The sequence below is a fragment of the Monopterus albus genome, unplaced genomic scaffold, assembly GCF_001952655.1.
Source record: "Monopterus albus unplaced genomic scaffold, M_albus_1.0 scaffold252.1, whole genome shotgun sequence".
NCBI classification, from domain to species: Eukaryota; Metazoa; Chordata; class Actinopteri; order Synbranchiformes; family Synbranchidae; genus Monopterus; species Monopterus albus.
In genome coordinates this window covers 71649-90268 of record NW_018128132.1, presented here as the reverse complement: position 1 = coordinate 90268, position 18620 = coordinate 71649, and the positions used below count along the sequence as shown (strand labels likewise).

The 18620-nt window shown below is 40.8% G+C and overlaps 1 protein-coding gene across 1 annotated transcript in view; it reads right to left on the bottom strand.

Moving 5' to 3' along the window:
* The window catches only part of LOC109972278 (adenylate cyclase type 9-like), a 36662-nt gene extending 25190 nt beyond the window's left edge, over positions 1-11472 (bottom strand). The window contains exon 1 of the mRNA XM_020621013.1: positions 9196-11472. Within this exon, the coding sequence (XP_020476669.1) occupies positions 9196-11095 (1900 nt within the window). The 5' untranslated portion in view covers positions 11096-11472. The remainder of the gene's footprint in view (positions 1-9195) is intronic.
* Between the last annotated feature and the right edge of the window lie 7148 nt (positions 11473-18620).

The following is an 18620-nucleotide window of genomic DNA, read 5'->3' as shown; positions in this document are numbered from 1 at the left end:
CCTCTACTCTTCTTCCCTCTAATGTCACACAACTCTCTCTTTCCACAGACCACCAGGGAGCAGTGCTTTAGATGCTGTTTATGGTAGGACTTGACTGACTAAGTTGGTACATGTATTTTATACAAATATGTGAGTTATTTTGTGACAAGATGCTATTTGGAAGTATACAGCAATTTTCAAGCAGGAGTATTACTCATTTTCAGTATTTTATAAAACACATAAACAGCTTCAAGTTTTGAAAAAAGGCTTATTTTGAGTCTCACTACTTTGCATCCTCATTCCAATCAAAGTAGAAGCAGAGACACTGATTTATCCTCTAAAAGTAGCTTAGAGTGACCAGATTACAATGAAATCGCCCACTCTTGCTGGGTTCCTGCAGTCATTCTACAAATAATAAATGAAAGAACATCACTTTACTTCTTTTAGACCAAAGGGCATGCTGGGAAATGGAGGAAATTACTGACTGAAGTAGGCATGTTAAAGGAAAGTGTCAGGTTTGCCCAGCTCCACCTTCCTCTCTTCTTCTTCCTCACACTAGCCCTTGCACTGATTACACTATTCAACACACCTGCCCCGCTTCCCTGATTACTCACCAGCTGCACCTCATTAGTCTCCTCCAGTTTATGCTAAGATTGTCTTTGTTCTCTCTAGTCCTTGTTAGCACCCTAGTCGTTATCCTGCCCTGCCGTCTCTAGTGTCTTCTTCCTCTTCAGACCTCTCCTCTGGACCCCCCTGGATTTAATCTACACCACCAGCCACCGCCTCCCAGGTCGATGCACAGTCTCCCTTACCCAGTTTATCCCTGCTCTTCTGTCTACAGCCATCATCACCTCCACCTCGACCAGACCAGGAGTGACCTCTGCGTCCGCAGCCCGGTACATCATCATCCACCATACCACTGACTGTTTTTTCTGCTGCTGCTGATTGACACCCGGTCATCTACCTCCTTACTCCTCCTGTATATATGTCACTACCTTCACTGTAAATAAACCTCACTGCTTGCACCGAAGCCAGCCACCTGGGTCCGCTTTTTATCTGCTCGCTCACTCTGTGTTCGAGTGCACCATAACAGAAAGTGGCCATACAAAGCAAGTAAGGCCCTTTGCCAAACAGACAACTCCCCTCTAGAAATTCACTACACACTGCAGTTGCACACACACATTAGGGGGAAAGGCATGAATAAATGTTTATACTGGTACCACCACCTTCCACCCTACAAAGGACCCAGCTATTAACACAAACAATGACAATATGGTCAAAAATATAAGCTGCATTCTTTTTATTATTAATTAGACATATGGATGCAACAGAAGTGTTTAAAAAAAAACTTCACTGCTGTGGTTTTTGTGGGACACTTTATGGATTTAGTTACAACTGAATAATTAAACAAATACATACAGAAAAAATGCTGTAATACTGTATAACTCCGTGGGTTTTTAACATGCTTGGGACTCCATATCTATTATTGAGAACAACTGTTTAAGACACACATAAATACACTGGGCAGTAGACATAACCAGCTGCTGTTGCCACAGTACGGCAGTCACAAAAGTGGAATCTCAAACACAGAAGCACCAGCAGATTAATGGAAAATATTGATGTGCTGCAAACATACATGATTGCAAACTCGAAATGAAAGTGTACAGAAATCCATGACCCAGTCTTGTCACCCATGCAACACACACAAACACAAAAGCCTATTCTGATAGAGCACTGGGTTTCCATTGTGTTTCTCACACATTTTGGTTGTTTATGGAAGACTGATTTTTTTTAAACATCTATTTAACTTTGAAATATTGTCTAGATATTTTATGCAATGCATTTCACCGCCAGGGTGAAAACTACACCAGGGTGGTGCATGAGGACAAAGAAAAGCAAGTCACCAACAGCAAATGAGACCAGGTAATGAGTGAATACGCCTAAGTCACATTCCAGTAAATCATTACACAGTCTCATATGGCCATAACTTTGTGATAACATTTTAGTGTCTGTTAAAGGCAAACACGCACGTGTAAAGACTGTAATGTATCCTGTTGCTGTAATGCAATGCTTCACTGAAAGACTGACACCTTGCATGCAACCGTAAGTGTGAGCAACCTTAATTCTTTCTCACACAAACGCTCTGGAAAGACTGGACAGACCTGTCAAAAAGATCAAATACAAAACACGCAGGTGACTCATCAGTTTGGGATTCAGGTATTTACAGAAATTAAATGTGACTTCTAAAGAAACATGGCATGGTGTAGTACATGGACTGCCTGGAAAGACTATATAGTCAAAGATTAAGTGTGTGTGCATCTACAATCAAGCAAGGGCAGGGCAGGGCATGCTTATCAACACTGAACACACACATACATATTTGACTCGACACATTTGTGAGCAATAGGAACGGCAGCCTTCCAGTGAACTATATGGTTTAGATGAATAAAAGTAAGTTGACTAGACAGCAACTGGATTTCGGAAGGAGAAGACAGAAGACTATCTGTAGAGAGCTTCTTCTGTCAGAGCTACTGGCCTCCCCTTACATTCTGCTGATTCATTAGCTACTGGCTGTCACTGTTAAATTATGATTTAGTGCCCTCCCTGGTCACCCTTCCAGCAGGTTGTACCATCTCTGCAGAGGACTTAGAGCTCTGTCAGAGTGACTGCTAGTTTCTTGGTCACCTCCCTGACCAAGGTTGGTCTTGCTCAGTTACTCAGGTTGACAGCCAAGTCTAGGAAGAGTCCTGGTGGTTCTAAATTTCTTCTGTTTCACAATTATTGAGCCCACTGTGCTCCTGACAACACTTTAGAAATGGTTTTATAGCCTTGCTGCTATAACAAGTGATTTACATTGTAACATTCACAATGTATGATCCCTCCATCAGTGAATTCCTGCCTGGGTCCCGTCTTTCCTCTGTTTTCACATGTTCAGCTCTAATGCTAGCAGACAGCATTTTCTTCTCACTCTGTTATCAAACACATTAAGACACACACAGAGACAGAGACCACCTAGCCAAGGAACTGCAGTAGACCTTTGAACCTTGCAGCGACAGTGTTGCTGACAACCAGTGAGGTACAAGTAACAAGGGCAAAACAACACCAGGCCTGAGGGCAACTGTCTCCGCTCAACTTTATGTCCACTGTCATTCTCATAGAGATGCACATATAACACACACACACACACACACACAGAAACGCACACACACTCACTGGGAGAAGACAGTTGTACTGCTTGCATACAAAGAAACACAGGGTATGTTTACAGTAAGATGCTTGCTGTGTTTACAGCACAAGAAAAGCAGAGCAGGAGAGAAAAAAGAAAAAGTACAGAGTTTTGAATGTGTACAGAATTTACTGTATTAGCATTAAGTTCTAAATTAGTTTCTACCCTTAAGCTTTAGCTTAGTGATCAATCTGTGTGTGTAAACACCTGCATATGTGTGCCTAAGGCACACAGACTTTGATCGGTCATTTTGTTTTATGCCCTGGATGCCTTATCTTTATTATAAAACACACACTTTGATTGACTGGACAAGCAGCACTGCAGCTCTCATCAAAAGGTGAAGATCTGAGGAGGAGAGCCGGTTATAATGCAGCTTTTTCTTCATCCTGTGTTCTGTAATAAAACTTAAATCCACTGGAAACAGCTGTAGAAAATAAACAGGAAATGCTGTTGTCTTTCTCCTCCACTGCTCCTAAAGTGCTTTATTATAGTTATGTGTCAAAGGAGCTTCTCAGAAGTAGACAAATCTATCAAATTATTTTGCTTTATTAATTTCATGACCTATTTGTCTTTTGGGTTTGTTAAATCAAAAGTATTTGGTATGTTTGCCTGAAAATTTGTTGAACAGTTAGTTAAGATGTCAATGAAAAATTTTCTGCCAATCAATTAATCAATCAATCTCAAGGCTCTAGATTGCGTGGAATGTGCCTTTTTAAACAGCAGAAATGTAAAAAAAAAAAATGCTATGCTGACAATGTCACTGTTCTATTTAAATGTGTCAGTAAGCCATAACGGTGTGACTGACCCAACACAACACCAACACTGATCATTCATTTTAATATTATCTACAATGACGTGTCAAAATGTCTTCTGTCACAAAGGCCTGTCTATGGACAGTATAAAACAAAGCAGTGCTGGTGAGAAACCATACAGGAGGCTAAAACATCACATGACATCAATGCACCAGGAAAACCCCACCATCAAACAAGTTTCTGAATGTGTGCACCTAACAGTTTGAAAGTCCCTGAATTTCCATGACTCCACAGGGGAAAACAAGAGGAAAGATGGAACTGGGAGTTGCCAATCAACAACACTACTGAGAGGATGCAGTGGAACCCTGAAATTATGGAGCCATTACCCGGAGGAGCTGTATGTGAGAACATAAATGTCTGAGTCAGTGGACCTAGACCTTAAGCAGACTTTACTCTGCCATCTCCCTAGTACAAAGTCTGTGTAATGTCTGAGTGAGCCCATGTGAGAATACAGTGGCGTATATTCCGGAGTATCCACACTCAGCTATGGAAATGTTGATGACTCTCTATCATGTGACTGGCGCAAAACCGGAAGAATACAAACATCCAGAGATGAAGAAAATCAGTAAATTACAATGACGATGCCAATGAAAGCATCCAGCTGGAGACAAGATGAGACAGTTCTGCAGTTACAAGCTGCCCCCCACCCCCCAAAATGAAATCAAATGGAGTATTTCCAGTAGGTGACAGTGCATCTGACACAGCATTCTTAAAAGGAGTCTTAGAACTCAACAACGTCATTTCCCCAAGCAACAGGACTCAACAAGGGAAGCCTAAGGACCAAAAACCCAGGGCAGAAAACTGCAATCCTCACCACCTGCCAGAAATCATTCTGTGCTTGAGTGCTAGAAACAGAAAAAGATGAGGTAGAGGTGGACTACAGAGGACAGCACAATTGGGAGCAACAAGTGACACAAGGGAGATTCAGATACAAGGCAAAACACAAACACAGAAAATATACACATCATAGTCCCTCATTGGAAATAAATGGTAGTAGAATAAGAAAAAACCTGATGCCCTAAACAAAGTGAACACAGAAAATAAAACTGAGTTTTCAAGAGACAGAAAAACCTGCAAATTCTAATGTACTTCAATGAAATGCTACTAAAAATAACTCACACAAACACACACCCTGACACAGACTGCAGAAACAATGATGGTGAACAAAGTGTAGGAAAAGAGAAGAGTGTGACAAGCACATCTAAGGATTAATGAGAGTGACTGTCCATGACTGAGCGAGCGACAGGCAGACACAAGCTGTTCAAATGCACATGTGACAGTTTCAAAGCCATCCAATGAATTTGTAATTGTATGATTTGAAGACTTCCAAGATATCTTTAGTGACTTCTTGCCTTTCTCTAGTGACCCAATAGGGCACATTTGAAACCAACCCAGTTTTGACAGCTTAGCAAACATATCAATAGATCAGATCAATTTTAAAACAGCCGTAAGAATCTTATTTTGAATAACTGAGCCAGCAACAGTACTTTTGTGCAGACATTGCTTCCTTGTAGAATCGCACCGATCCCGTTTGATGAACCTGCTATTTGCAACATTTTTGTTGCGTGTATAAGGATATATCACATTAAAAAAGTTAACAAAAACTGCAAAATTCAAATTATAACTGTTTTAAATCCACTGTGTGTCAATTTACCAGCTGCTCTGGACATCCTAAAATGTCAGTAAAATACAGTGCAACCAATGTCCTGCTACAATCTACAGTACAGATCAACTTCATAGAAACATTTTTTGATTATATTGTACTTTTTTACATTATACAGCGAATGCATTGTAATCTTCTAATTTTATGAAACAGCTTCACACGATTACTGTAAAGTGGATATAATATACTACTGCACTGTACTTGTGTACAGTTCATGCTTTAACTAGTCTAAACATCTCAGTGTCCTGCCTGAAGCATGACAGCATTGCTTATTTCATATCGTATTTAAATTCTTTAACACATACCTGCATCATTACCTCTTTTGTCAACACAGATATGACTCATTCCTGCAGCTAAAAAGCAGAAGTATGATAACTGGTGGTTTATACAGTATTAACACAGCAATCTGAGGCAAATCACTCAATCTGCTGAAGGATCTACACCAAAGCCTTAACTAAAGACAGGCACAATAAAGCAGGGTTACCTAGGAGGCCACATGTACAGGCCAGAGCAACAGGCTGAGAGACTGAGCCAGTGAATGTGATAAAATGAAGAAGAAAAGCAGAGGGAGAGATGTGCAACATGAAAGGGACAGAAATGGAGGAGGGCAGAATGCTAATGGACGCAGAAAGGTGGGTAATTAAAGAAATTCACCAAATGATTTGGTTTAACACTGTACTAATACAAACAGCGTCAGGCAAGGGAAACCCAGACACCTATTTATAAAAGCTCTATTTCACATATCTGTTATTAAATGTAACAGAGTCTATTGACAACTGTGTAGCATCTTTTCAAACCAAATATCTTAGCAGGTATAAACTGTTGTTAATGTACTTTCACTGGAATGGAAGCAGTAGAGAAAAGGGGTAGCTCGGTGTGCATGAATCAATAAGTGTTGTAAAAGAAAATGGCAGCTTAGACAAGGCAGCCGGTACAAGAATGAACGGCTCTAGCGTAAAGTCTGGAACTCTACTATAAAGAGTGAAAAACTGGTAATACTCAATTACAACAATTTACAAACTTCAGAGAGAATGATTTTGGAAAGATATCAAACAGAGATATTGTTTAAGATATTGTGGTTGTGTGACAAATCTCTGGCAGATGATTAAATTTAAGATGAACACGCTAACATCATTAACCTACAGCAACTGATCTGTTTGTTGGTTTCAACCATTCTTGCATCTTCTGCTTCTCCAGTCTCTTATACAAAGCAGAAGTTACATCCCTCAGTAGTGTTAGGATTGGATTTCAGGAGTTAAAGTTATTTTTCTACTTATCATCTGTATTATTTTGCTTTTATAATGGAAAAGTTCAGTATGACTATTTGTCTGTGTTTCATTAACAGCTCCATGTATCAGTATTAACCTGGCTCTTATGCATGCATTAGTTATAATATTCAGTTTTGAGTCAACTTGTAGTATTTCTTGTCTTCTTGGTGAAATGTGCATAAATTGATTGCAGAGATAAGTGAGTGTAGAGCCAACAGATTAGAAGATAATATGAGTTCATATTTGTATGAACCGTGTATGAACCTCGTATCCTGTTCATGTTGTGAGTGTTGAGTCAACGGATTAGAAAATAATATGAGTTTCCACTCATGTACAGGGCAGTCCCAGCCCGAGAAGATATATGTGAATTACTTCCTATTATCAGAGCTCTTGGAGACTTGTCATCTCATAGAGCCCAGCGCTGCAATAACTCTGCATTTAACCAGAAGAAAATAAATTTATGTAAAGTTGATTCCTGTTTCCTGAGTGTTACTTCTTGGGGCCTTCAGATAAAAGAACCGGTTGAATCTAAAAGTATGTGATTCTATTTACAAGCAGGGGTCCGTTGGTTTGTCTCAATATGAAACTATGTCCACTTAGCTACAAAAAAAAGTGTCAAACCCCCTTTCTCTGCGCTACAGAAGCAAACTGTTAAGGTCATCTCTTTCTCTGAGCAGGAAACTGTGGGTCTCTTTCAGTGAGAAACTAGATGGCATTCTCCTCTTTCCTTTCCCTCAACAAAAGCTGCCTGTCAATATCTCACTCTGTCACTGTTTGCCAGTTTGGAAATAGACAGTGATAGCACCATTTAGAACCAAGTGTGAATCCACTCTGACATAAGGCCTGACAATAGAGCAGACAGTCTCAGTTCACAAGAGACCTAAGATTAGACAGGCCACAAGGAAATCCCTGTTGGAGAGATCGGTTCCATTGATGCTGCCTTCCACAGAGTATTCAGACAAACTGTCTGTGTGTGTGTGCCTTTGTATTACTTACATCGCGGAGACCGAAACCTGTTAACGCATTCACATTGTTGGGACTTGGCCATCCTTGTGAAAATCACTGAATTTTAGGGTGGCATCATGGCTTAAGGTTGGGGTCAGGGTCAGGTGTTAGGCAAGTAGTGGTTATGGTTAAGGTTAGAGTAAGTCTACAGGAAATGAATGTAAGTCAATGTAAAGTCCCCACAAGGAATGAAAACACAGCATGCGTGTGTGTGTGTGTGCATGTGCGCAGCTATAATTTATCATATTTTAAATATAATATCATTAAAGATGGCAAAGGAGGAGAAACAGCCTATGGATATTACACACTTTGAACTGGACTGAATGTATTTCTGAGAAGGCCTAACTGCAAAACTGACCCTGTTTGACATAATTTAAACCACTTGTTCAAATGATCTAATATATCAGCAACAAATGTCACAGTCACATCTTTGCCAGCTCTGCTGTATATATGCCAAATCCCATCACCTTTGTCCTGTAATCGTCCATTAGTTGTTTTACTGTGCAAGTTGTCAACATAGCAAGGAGTTCATATCCATTTGCTGTATTTGGAGATTGACAGTTTAAATCTAGATTACACAAGACCCTGTCAATCAAATATGGAACTCTAAAATAAATCCTGCAAAACCCTTCTCCAGAATAAATTGATCATTTATACAGATTCTTATAAAACCACTGATAGCATAAGGAGACCAGGCAGGCAGGAGACTGCCTTTATTTTTTTAAAGAAAAATATTCTACTGGTAGTATTGGCTGCTAATGAATGTCAAATGATATCCCGCTGTAAACCAAAACGTGTCTCTTCCTGGTGCTCTAATCTCTTGATCTTGTAGCCTGATCTCCTGCTTCTGTTGTTAGACTGTTTCAACAGGACTAACTGGTCAGATAACATATTTTAGAGCTGTCTAGGCATGCAGTGACCCCAGCTCAACACTGGTGACCATGTTCAGACAATGTGTGCTTTTGACCTTTATCCTGTGTGACTTTTAAAAAATGTCATTACATTTTATTAAAGTCATAAAGTCCCGCCCCTGTGTATTCTTAGCTTTTGCTGCACAGTGCTCAGCATGTTATCACATGCTCAGGTAAGTCTGACAATCACTTACTGGGAATTTTTAAATTGTAAATGTATCTTTATAACAATCTCTAATGGACCAGTGATCCCATCTGTGACTGCTTTGAAAATCTCATTTCTGCATACTGAGTTTCTATAGATGGAAATCAGAGATGAACAGCCACTTACCTTTCAGTTTCTCCACCACACTCTGTCCGGCTCTCTCTGCCACCTGGCCATCCTCCCTCTGGTAACGGTCATCCAGGAATCGATCAGTGGCTTCTGACAAATGGACCTTCCCTGCCACACCCAGCTGCTCCATCAAGTTAGCTAGATTGACATCGTTTGACCATACATCAAACTTGAAACGTTTTATTCCGAGGATCCCACACAGCACAGTGCCCGTATGGACACCAACACGCATGCTGACAGTCTCACATGTCTCCTGGCAGAACTGCTCAATGGCTTGGATCATTCCTAGGCCCATCTCCATGCAGCAGTACGCGTGGTCCGGTCTGGGCTCAGGGCAGCCTGCTACACAGTAGTAGCAGTCTCCCAGAGTGCTGATCTTCTCACAGCAGGTTAGTTCACAGAGACGGTCAAAACGTCCGAACAGGTCATTCAGAAGGCCCACCAAGGCCGGCGCAGATTTATTGGCAGACATTTTAGTGAAACCCACAATGTCTGCAAACAGAATGCTGACAGGCTCCATGCGTTTCATGTTGAAGGGCCTAAATATTATCTCTGCACGGGGGATGGAGGTCTTCTTGCGTTTGTGATTGTTATGAGGGTGGTTCTTGGGGCTTGCAGCACTTTTGGCTTGTGACACTCCACTGATTCCTCCACCACCCACTGCCACGGCTGAAGCAGAGCAAGCACCAGAGGAATAACGCTTTCCAGAGTTCTCACCGCTACCATCATCATCCCCCTGCTTCATCAGCTCATCTGCAACTCGCCTTGGCATGGCCGAGTGGATCATACGTTCCTTCAAGGCCTTCTCCACCTCTAAGTCCTTGCCATGCATGATAGCCTGGCCCACTTTGAGGAAGGTGGTGCGGGAACGCACCTCCGACATGATGAATAGATGGATGCCGATGACATGCGCACACAAATGAAGCAAAGCTTTGGCTGGGCCTAGCCAGCGGAGGGTGTCTCCTTCCCAATCAGAAGCTGAACCCACTGACCCTGTCCCCCATCTGGTAGTGTCATAACTCCTTTGAAGTAATGGTAGCCATCCTAATGCCTCAAATAAAACAGAATACAGGAAACCCAGCATTACTGAGGCATACAGACGGACATGGAGGACACTGTATAACAACAAGAGAACCTCCATGCAAAGGGAAAAGGTGCCTACAGGGGAGATGCAAGGGGTTGGACGCAGTACTCCTTCAACGGTTGAAAGATATGAGGCATTCCCACCGCCAGCCCACTCCAGCTCAGTGTAACCAGCAGTCTGTATCTGTGGAGCTAAGGTGATGGCAAAGGTGACCACTATCAGGAGCAAGGAAGTCTGGTTGTACAGCCATGTGTAAGGCTGGGTGAAGGTGAACAAAAAGAGGAGCACTAGGAGGACCAAAAAGGAGGCTGTGGGGGCTAGGAAGGTCACAGGGTCGCAGCGGTCACTATTGACCCCAAAATACACTGCCCAGAGGGCAGCTGCCACTGCGAGGTAGAACAGGACGTAACGGAAGCAGCGCTGCGTTTGAGGAAAGCACCTCTCTTGGCATGCCTCTTCCAGGATTGGGGAGTCAAACTTGGGGTCCCAGCACTGAGCAGCAGAGCTTTCAAAAAGCCGAGGCGCCTTGCTACGTGCCCTCAGAGCAGAGGTCAAACCCGGTCTGGAGTCTGCTGAGCTGCAGCTGGAGATGCTGTATTTGTGAAGGTTAGGGTTCATTTCACTTGCAGCGCCATAGCCCCCAGCCCCTTCTCCTGCCCTTGCTCCGCTGTTAGCAGTCCTCACTGACTCATGTTGATGCACGTGTGGCGCGCTGTTGGTAATCCGCACGGTCACGGCACCATCCCCGCTAGACTCACAGCTCACTTCCGAGCCATGCATGAGAAGCTGCCGGTGATGTTGCAGAGTGGCCATATTTACGGGTGTGACGCGAAAACGAGAGGTGTTAAATATCAATAATATCTTCGGAAGGCGCTCAGGCAATTAGACGCGGTGCGTGGGCGCCGTGGGCGCACATGCTGCACAGAGAGGAGAGAGGTGGCGGGAGAGTTACAGGCTGGCAGACGGAGAGGAAGAGAGAGAGCTAAGGTGTTTGTTGGAATTATCACACTGCATGAATGGTGAGCATGGCACAGACGTCTTTGCTACGCACACAGCAGTCTGCACAGTCACTCACACAAGACGCGTCGTTCCAGTTTCTTGAGCAGTTCATTATCCGACGCAGGGTTTGCGTCAGTATTCACATTAACATATATCCTTCTGCAAAGAGGCTCCTGGTTTGAGCCCGACTTTCTCTCACCTAAATTGACCATCCTTCTGGGAAAGGACCAGTTAATGATGCAACGGTTTTCGATGCCTTCATCAAGTCAGTCCTGACGTTACATGAGTGGAAATGACCTCCACTGGATATACGCAATATTTCGATACTGATGACATTACAAAGTCAGACAGCGTCAGAAGAAATGCGCACTTTTCTTCATTCCGTAATAACGTTGTTTTTATGGGGTGTTCAGGTCCAGGGTTTCACTGAATGACCAGATACTGATAGAGACTGTCAACAGTTGTGCAGAGCAAGTGGCTACAAAAGTTACACGCTCTCTTTTTTATCTCCACTACAAGGACAATTTACACTTCCTCTCCCTTCTTAAAAACCGAAGCAAAATACAATTTTGTGCACACGAATCCCGCCACCATAAAGCCTAAACTACAGGAAAAAAATAAGTAATTATTAAACAGTCCTCACTTAAAACAGTATTCTAGTTTTACATAACGTTGGTAGCTTCATATGCTCTGAATGTCCCATGGGCTAAAAAATGATTGCCATCAAACTAAAGTGAATAAACTGTGAATTCCGTCAATTCAAAAAGCGAGTGATCTGTAATTAAGACTGCTTTAGCTTCTTCTCACGCATGGCTCAGTGTGTTAAGGATTTGCATGTCTTATTCCCATACATTCTCCTCCTCTCTTTATTCCAGTGGGGCCTTGCAAATGTTCCAGACTGAGTTATTTGGAAGTCCTGTCCAGTCCAAGATTCAGATCATAAAAGGCCTGACAGGCAGGCCTATTCAAACTGATCCAGCCCCGTCCTTTCCTGAACTCTCTCTCCGGATCTCCACCGTTTATTCCCCCTCTGCCTTCCAAAGAGGGGTTAGGGGAGGTGTATGCGCTATTCACAGACGCGTAATCCTAAAAGAGAAGCGCAAAAAAATACCATCCGCTGACCCAAATTAGTGTAGGTTTGCTTCTGCTGGGAGTGTCTGCAACTTGTTACGCGCAGTTGGCAAAACATACAGCTAGTCGGAACAGCCTCGGTCGGAACAGGCTGGTCTATAAATAGTGATGATCAAAACTCCTGCAATAACACCAGCGGTGAGTAACATTTGACTGCTTTCCTTCAGCTTTTCTATGGAATAACAGGAGCGCTTCATACAGAAGACGTAATACTCAACTATATCAAGTCATTAAACGCGTGCAAAAAGTCAGCCTTGGGCCCCCTCTCGTTGCCAACAGCTCAAAAAACTTTTTCCCAGGCCGTATTTCCTGCGTTTGGAGAGGAGATCCAGTTAGTAGTCTGTGGTTATTTGGAACTGAGGCTGGATTTCCTTTCCTCGCATTTCCCCTTGAGCAAAGAAGTAGAAAATCCCCAGCGCATGAAAGGAAAGCCCTTGGATATCTCCTCGGTGGAGTCAAAGCAGCCCAACAATCAGCGGTGTCTCCTTGTTTCTACCAATCTGGACAGCACTAGTTTTTGCTGGCAGGCATGCATGTATCCAACAAACACAACACTGTGCGCTCTGGCTGTGGTGCGTCCTCTTCCGTCTGCCGCTGGTTGCCACCCTTTTTATCCAGGCTATAGCTGTCTGTTATAGCTGGGGCTAAATAAAAACAGACCAACAGCAGGAGTGTTGGGGCTGGTTTTCCAGCTTATCCGGGCGAACGTAATACCTCCACTCCTGTAGCTGCCACCATCTTCGCTGTGTGACTGAGTCGGAAATACTCCCCCAGCTGTTGTGGCGGGGAGGGTTGATGGGACCAGCCTGTCAAGCCACTGTTCTAAAAAAACACGGCTTCCGGTTTTGCCTTTCAGAGAGCCCAAAAAGAATTCCATCCAGTATTGCTTATGCTGTAGAAGACGAAAGCATTCAAAGGTGTTGGTTTACAATAACATTCATAGGTACAGTAAAAGTCAAGCTCTTAAAGGTAATGAATAAACAAAGACATTATAATTAATAAACTAGAAATAATAAAATATAATTAAGCCTAGATAAGATTACAATAACTAATATTATTTATTTAGGCCCTATTTGTGTTTTTCACCACAGGCAATGCTTTAGGATAACTCATAACTGAACCAGAGTTAGCATGCCTAATTTTCATCAACTGCCCTTGACTATACAGTGTTAAAAGGTACCCTAAATAGGCTAGATCCAGATCAAGATCAAAGATTTTTATTGTCAATTCACTATATGTGCAGGACATACAGAAAAATCTAAATACCATTTGTCTCTCACCTAATATTGAATGCCCATACCATTTAATAAACTAAAATAAAATTAAAGTAGAATTAAAATAGAATAAGAAAACTAAATTAAAGTAATTAGGATAAAACTAAATGGTAGTACAGCCTAATAGGCTATGACTCAAAACCATGTCCAATCAGTGACAGTAGTGCAAATAACAACAAGAAGATTGTCAGATGGTTGTGAGATTGAGATGCACATGGACAGTGTCGCAAATGACCAAGAGAGAACCAACTAGAACCCCACATGTAATTTATTTAATGATATTCAAATATAAATTGCTAGTTTTCAAAATGATTCATACTATTGTGGCAGTTTAGTTAAGGACATGTAATGTTTGTGTTACATAACTAACGTTAAATGGCTAACGTTAGTTATCTCATATGTGCATTTGGGATAATAATTAGTTCGTTTTGTAGCTGGTACAAACACACTTCCATATTTAAAAAAAAGCATTACATGTTAGTAAGCCTAATATGCTTAATATTTTTACTAACTATTTTGTTACTACTTACATTTGTTTGTTTGTTAAGGTCAGGTCTCCACAACTAGAAAATAATTTAGATAAAGCTAACTCTTATAAGGTCTCTGTTAGCAACAGGTTGGCATGTAGCCTACAGTAAGTAAGCAACATTACCAGCATTCATTTACAAACATTAAACCTGAGCCTAAAAGTGAACTAAACTGTATATTTAACAAATACTGTAACTACTAAAAGAGAAAAACACCGACAACTTAGCGCCTTTAATTTGGAGGCGGACTTTGACCTGGTGTCAATTCCCTAGATGTCTCTAACTTGACCGCTGCTGCTGGGTGGGTGTCATAAGAAAGATTTCCACAATGTCTCCACCTTTTACAGTAGCCTCTGGGATTTTCTGTCTGACTATAAACAATTATGACCATCTTGACATTCAACAAACACTACTGAGTTCTTTTAGAGATCATTAATTAATAATATTGCCAACCACAGGTAAAACATATGCCCTGACAGCTACAGAAGTTCCTTTCAGCATGATTTGTTTTCTACTTTGTTTGAGTATCACTCCCTGAACCTGTTTCTAATAGCCTACAGGTAGTAGTATAATACTGTAGGCTTATACAAGTAGAAGTAACAGCTTTTCACGCAGTAGTTTACTGCCTGTGTTTTTAGATGAACAGTACTTTCCAAGTAGATGCCAGTCTTTACTGTTTACTGTGACACTGCATCACAACACAGTGAACAGGGTGTTAATTAGTCAAACTTTAGTATACTAAATAACCTTTTAAGTCATATAGCTATTAGATATGACAATCTTCATTAGGTTTTGGCAATGAAGTAGGATATTTAACATCACAGTAGGCTATAGCCTTTTGAGATGTGTATGATGAAATGGTCTAAATTTTCACTTGAATTCATCCAAAAAGCTTTTTGATATTGTTATTATAATACAGTTTTTAAAAAATATATTATTTCGCCTGAGAGCAGTAATCCGCTACTATATGTTGTTTCACTTTTCTGTGATTACACTTCCCACAGTTAATAAACGACAATAGGACAACTCAATTTGATTTTCTCCACCTCATTGAGGGAAACAAATTATGTTCTTATCTACATATTTTTAAAACTGAAATATCAACATAATATTAATTATGCAACTGAAATAAATCTTGTGTGGGTCTTGATTATTTTCTTTCTTTAATTTATTATCATTGAGAATGGATCTGGTACTGTTTTGAGGACAGTTAAGATCTGCACACAGTCCTTATCCATGAGATATAATTAGTATATTTTTTTAATTTAGTCTGATATGTAGGAAAAGTATAACATCTAATACATTACATTTTGTGTATCAGATATTTCTCAGATTGAGACCTTTTTCAACTTAATTTGTTGTCAATAAAAGTGCTCTGACTGTACTTGCCGTGAGGTCGGGTTTTGGTGGAAAAACCGTGGAAGTACACAACAGTTAAATGTTGTATCTCATAGCAGGAGAACATCTTTTGACACATTAAGGATTATCCCTGGCAAATCTTGCAGAGCAGTTTCTTTTACTAACATATAATTATGTCTGTTTGTCATTTGTTTAAGTTATCAAATACCCAAGGCGCTGTGCTGTTCATTGGCATTTCTATACAGCACAGCCGAAGACAGTGAAGTGATGAGACTGTGACCCGCAGGTGAATAGGAAGAAAATAAATAAGCTAACACATGGGTATAGTACTGGTTCAGCGTGTGTGCGTTCTCCTCATTTGAAGAAGCAATAACGTCTCAACTTTGAATCCAATAAAGCAATAAAGCAAGTAACCCTGTGTGCATCATTTAAAGGTGTCTTTGTGTGAGTGTGTACTTGGCATGTGGGTGGCATGTGTACATGCTTATGTTCAAGAGCTTATACAAGAGAGGTCTGTTTGTAGAGTTGATAAAGCTACACTGATAAGTCAGTGCTAACACCGTGACTAAAACCTGGGAGTGCTACCTGCCAGCTAATAAAACAGATCATACAGAGAATATGATCTGAAACACATATTTACATGTCTAACATTTATTACATAGGTGTGTTGATGCCGTGTGTGTCGTGATGTGATACTTTATTGACCACTGCAGGGAAATTACTGTAAGTTCTTGCTGAAGCTAAGGATTTAGCTGCAGGACATTTGCAGATGGCCTTGAAAGTTTTAAGGGATGCATCAGAGGAGACACTTTAACGTTCTGTGGTTGCTCCATGGAACAAGCTGCCAACAAATATGGTGATATGCTGGTTTAATGAAATATTCGGGGCGGGGGACTTCCTTAAAGGCATTCTACTTCTAAAAGCTCATGTGCAGTATTAGCATTTTTATTTTTAGCAATGTTGGTACCATGGTATAAGCATGGGAATGTCTGTTGGACAGTCACCCATTCCACCACTTTAGTCCAGACTGAAGTATCTTAACAACTACTGGATGGGCTGACACAGAATTAGGTTCACACTTTTATGGCTTCCAGGTGATGTATCCTAATGACTGAGGTGCCTCTTGCATGGCATGTATTTATGTAACAAAGGTTCATTTGGAGTGCTGCTCATTTTGTTTCTGATTTCAACATTGTATTTACTGTATTTGAAGCAGTGATACACTTTAACTCTACCTGCTGTTAGGCTAACAGTCTGACTGAATTGCCACTTTGACTTTATTCATTCTATTTGAATCACTGAACAAATCTGAAATGAGCACAGTTTACAATCAGCTAACAAAACTGTGTGCATATCTGAAGACTTATATAAACTGTTAGTTAAAACAAATTAGACAGTTACTAGTTACCACTGGGACTGATACTGTGATAGACAATATAGGTCAGATTGTTCTAATACATTACCATAGTCATTCTTAGTTATGTCATATATAAAAAACTGCTATATGCAAATACAGCTTTAAGTAACTGAATTTACATTTATGATGTGATTTGTAACTACTTACAGAATGTCCCGATCTAACTCTGTACTAAAGGCCTCATTTTGATTTTGTATATATTATGAAACTGATCAGTATGACATTGTAATGATGTGACCAAGACAAAGTCCTATGCATTTGCTTTGTCTGATACTGTAAAGTGGACCTGAGTGAGTCCTCGTCCCAGTTTAGCTGGCCCTCTCACCTTGCTAAGTATCTGAAATCAGTTAGTAATACCACACCATCTTCAGACCACCACTATCAAATACTGCTACATTCTACTTGGCAAACAACAAGGACACACTGCTTTCAGTGAAATCATGCCTAACTTAATAATAGAGAGATTTTAACAATACCATGACACCAACAATCAGCAAAGATGGATTGTTAATGTGTCCTCCATGTTCTTTTCCTCTGTAGTGGGGAAAGTCCCCTCTGTTTTGGTGTTTTTTTGTTTGTTTGTTTTGTTTTGGTATTTACTTTAGCAGCTGATAAAAAGAAATAAAATGTATTTTTCCACCATACAATCTGCTGTGTAGCAAGCCTGATTAACACATTGAATTGAGGCGCCTCCTGGTGGTTGTTTTAGTCACTGCAGGTGATAATTAACCTATACCAAAGAAAAACATTTTTATCTGTCAGTGAGGCTCAGGACATTTATCTGCTCACCCAGCCGATAGACATTTAACCAAGTTTCTAATCCATAAACTGCTCTTATGTATGAACAAATTATGTTCTGAAGGCTTATGTATGTCCCACATTTCCCAAACCCCCTTTCATCCCCTCTCCCTTGAATTTTTCTGCTGAACAACCAACTGATATGAATTATATATTGATTGTTTAAGTGGAAGAGCTTTCATTTGCACTGTCATTGTACCCTCTCAAAGAAAACAGGCTTGGAGATTTTTTTTACTCAAAAGAAATTACACAGAAGAATGACAATTACAAACAGACCTAAAAGAATGAGGAAAAGATTACATTTGAAAGAAAATGCCCATGTGGTATGCAGCAGTACTGAGCTAAAACTAGCTTAAAAGGACTACATTCAGTCTTTTCACTCCTAGTGCAGTACTGAGAAATGATAAACTGTTTCTATAACGAACGTAGTATAGTACAATACAAAGAAGAAATGCATTACAATAGTGTAACAGGACTAACTGTGGTTGAATCACTGCTCAATAAAACACGGAGAGAGAACACTTCTGTTTATTTGATTGTCCCACCAATTACAACATGTGCCCTGACTAATAGCCTACTATGGCCTAACTGTAAAAGCACAGCACAGCAGATCTGAGTCTTCAGACTTTGCAACCAACAGAGATGACATAAGAGTAGCAGCATTTAGCAGGAGTAGCCTTTATCTCTGGAGGAGTACAGCCACTGTCAGCATCTCTCTCTGAGGAAAAACTGAATAAAGAATGTACAAACTTGAAAATAGTGAGAAACAAAAGAACATTCTTAGATTTAGGCATTCCGTGAACAGTTATGTAGAAATAAAGGTGTTTGGGGTT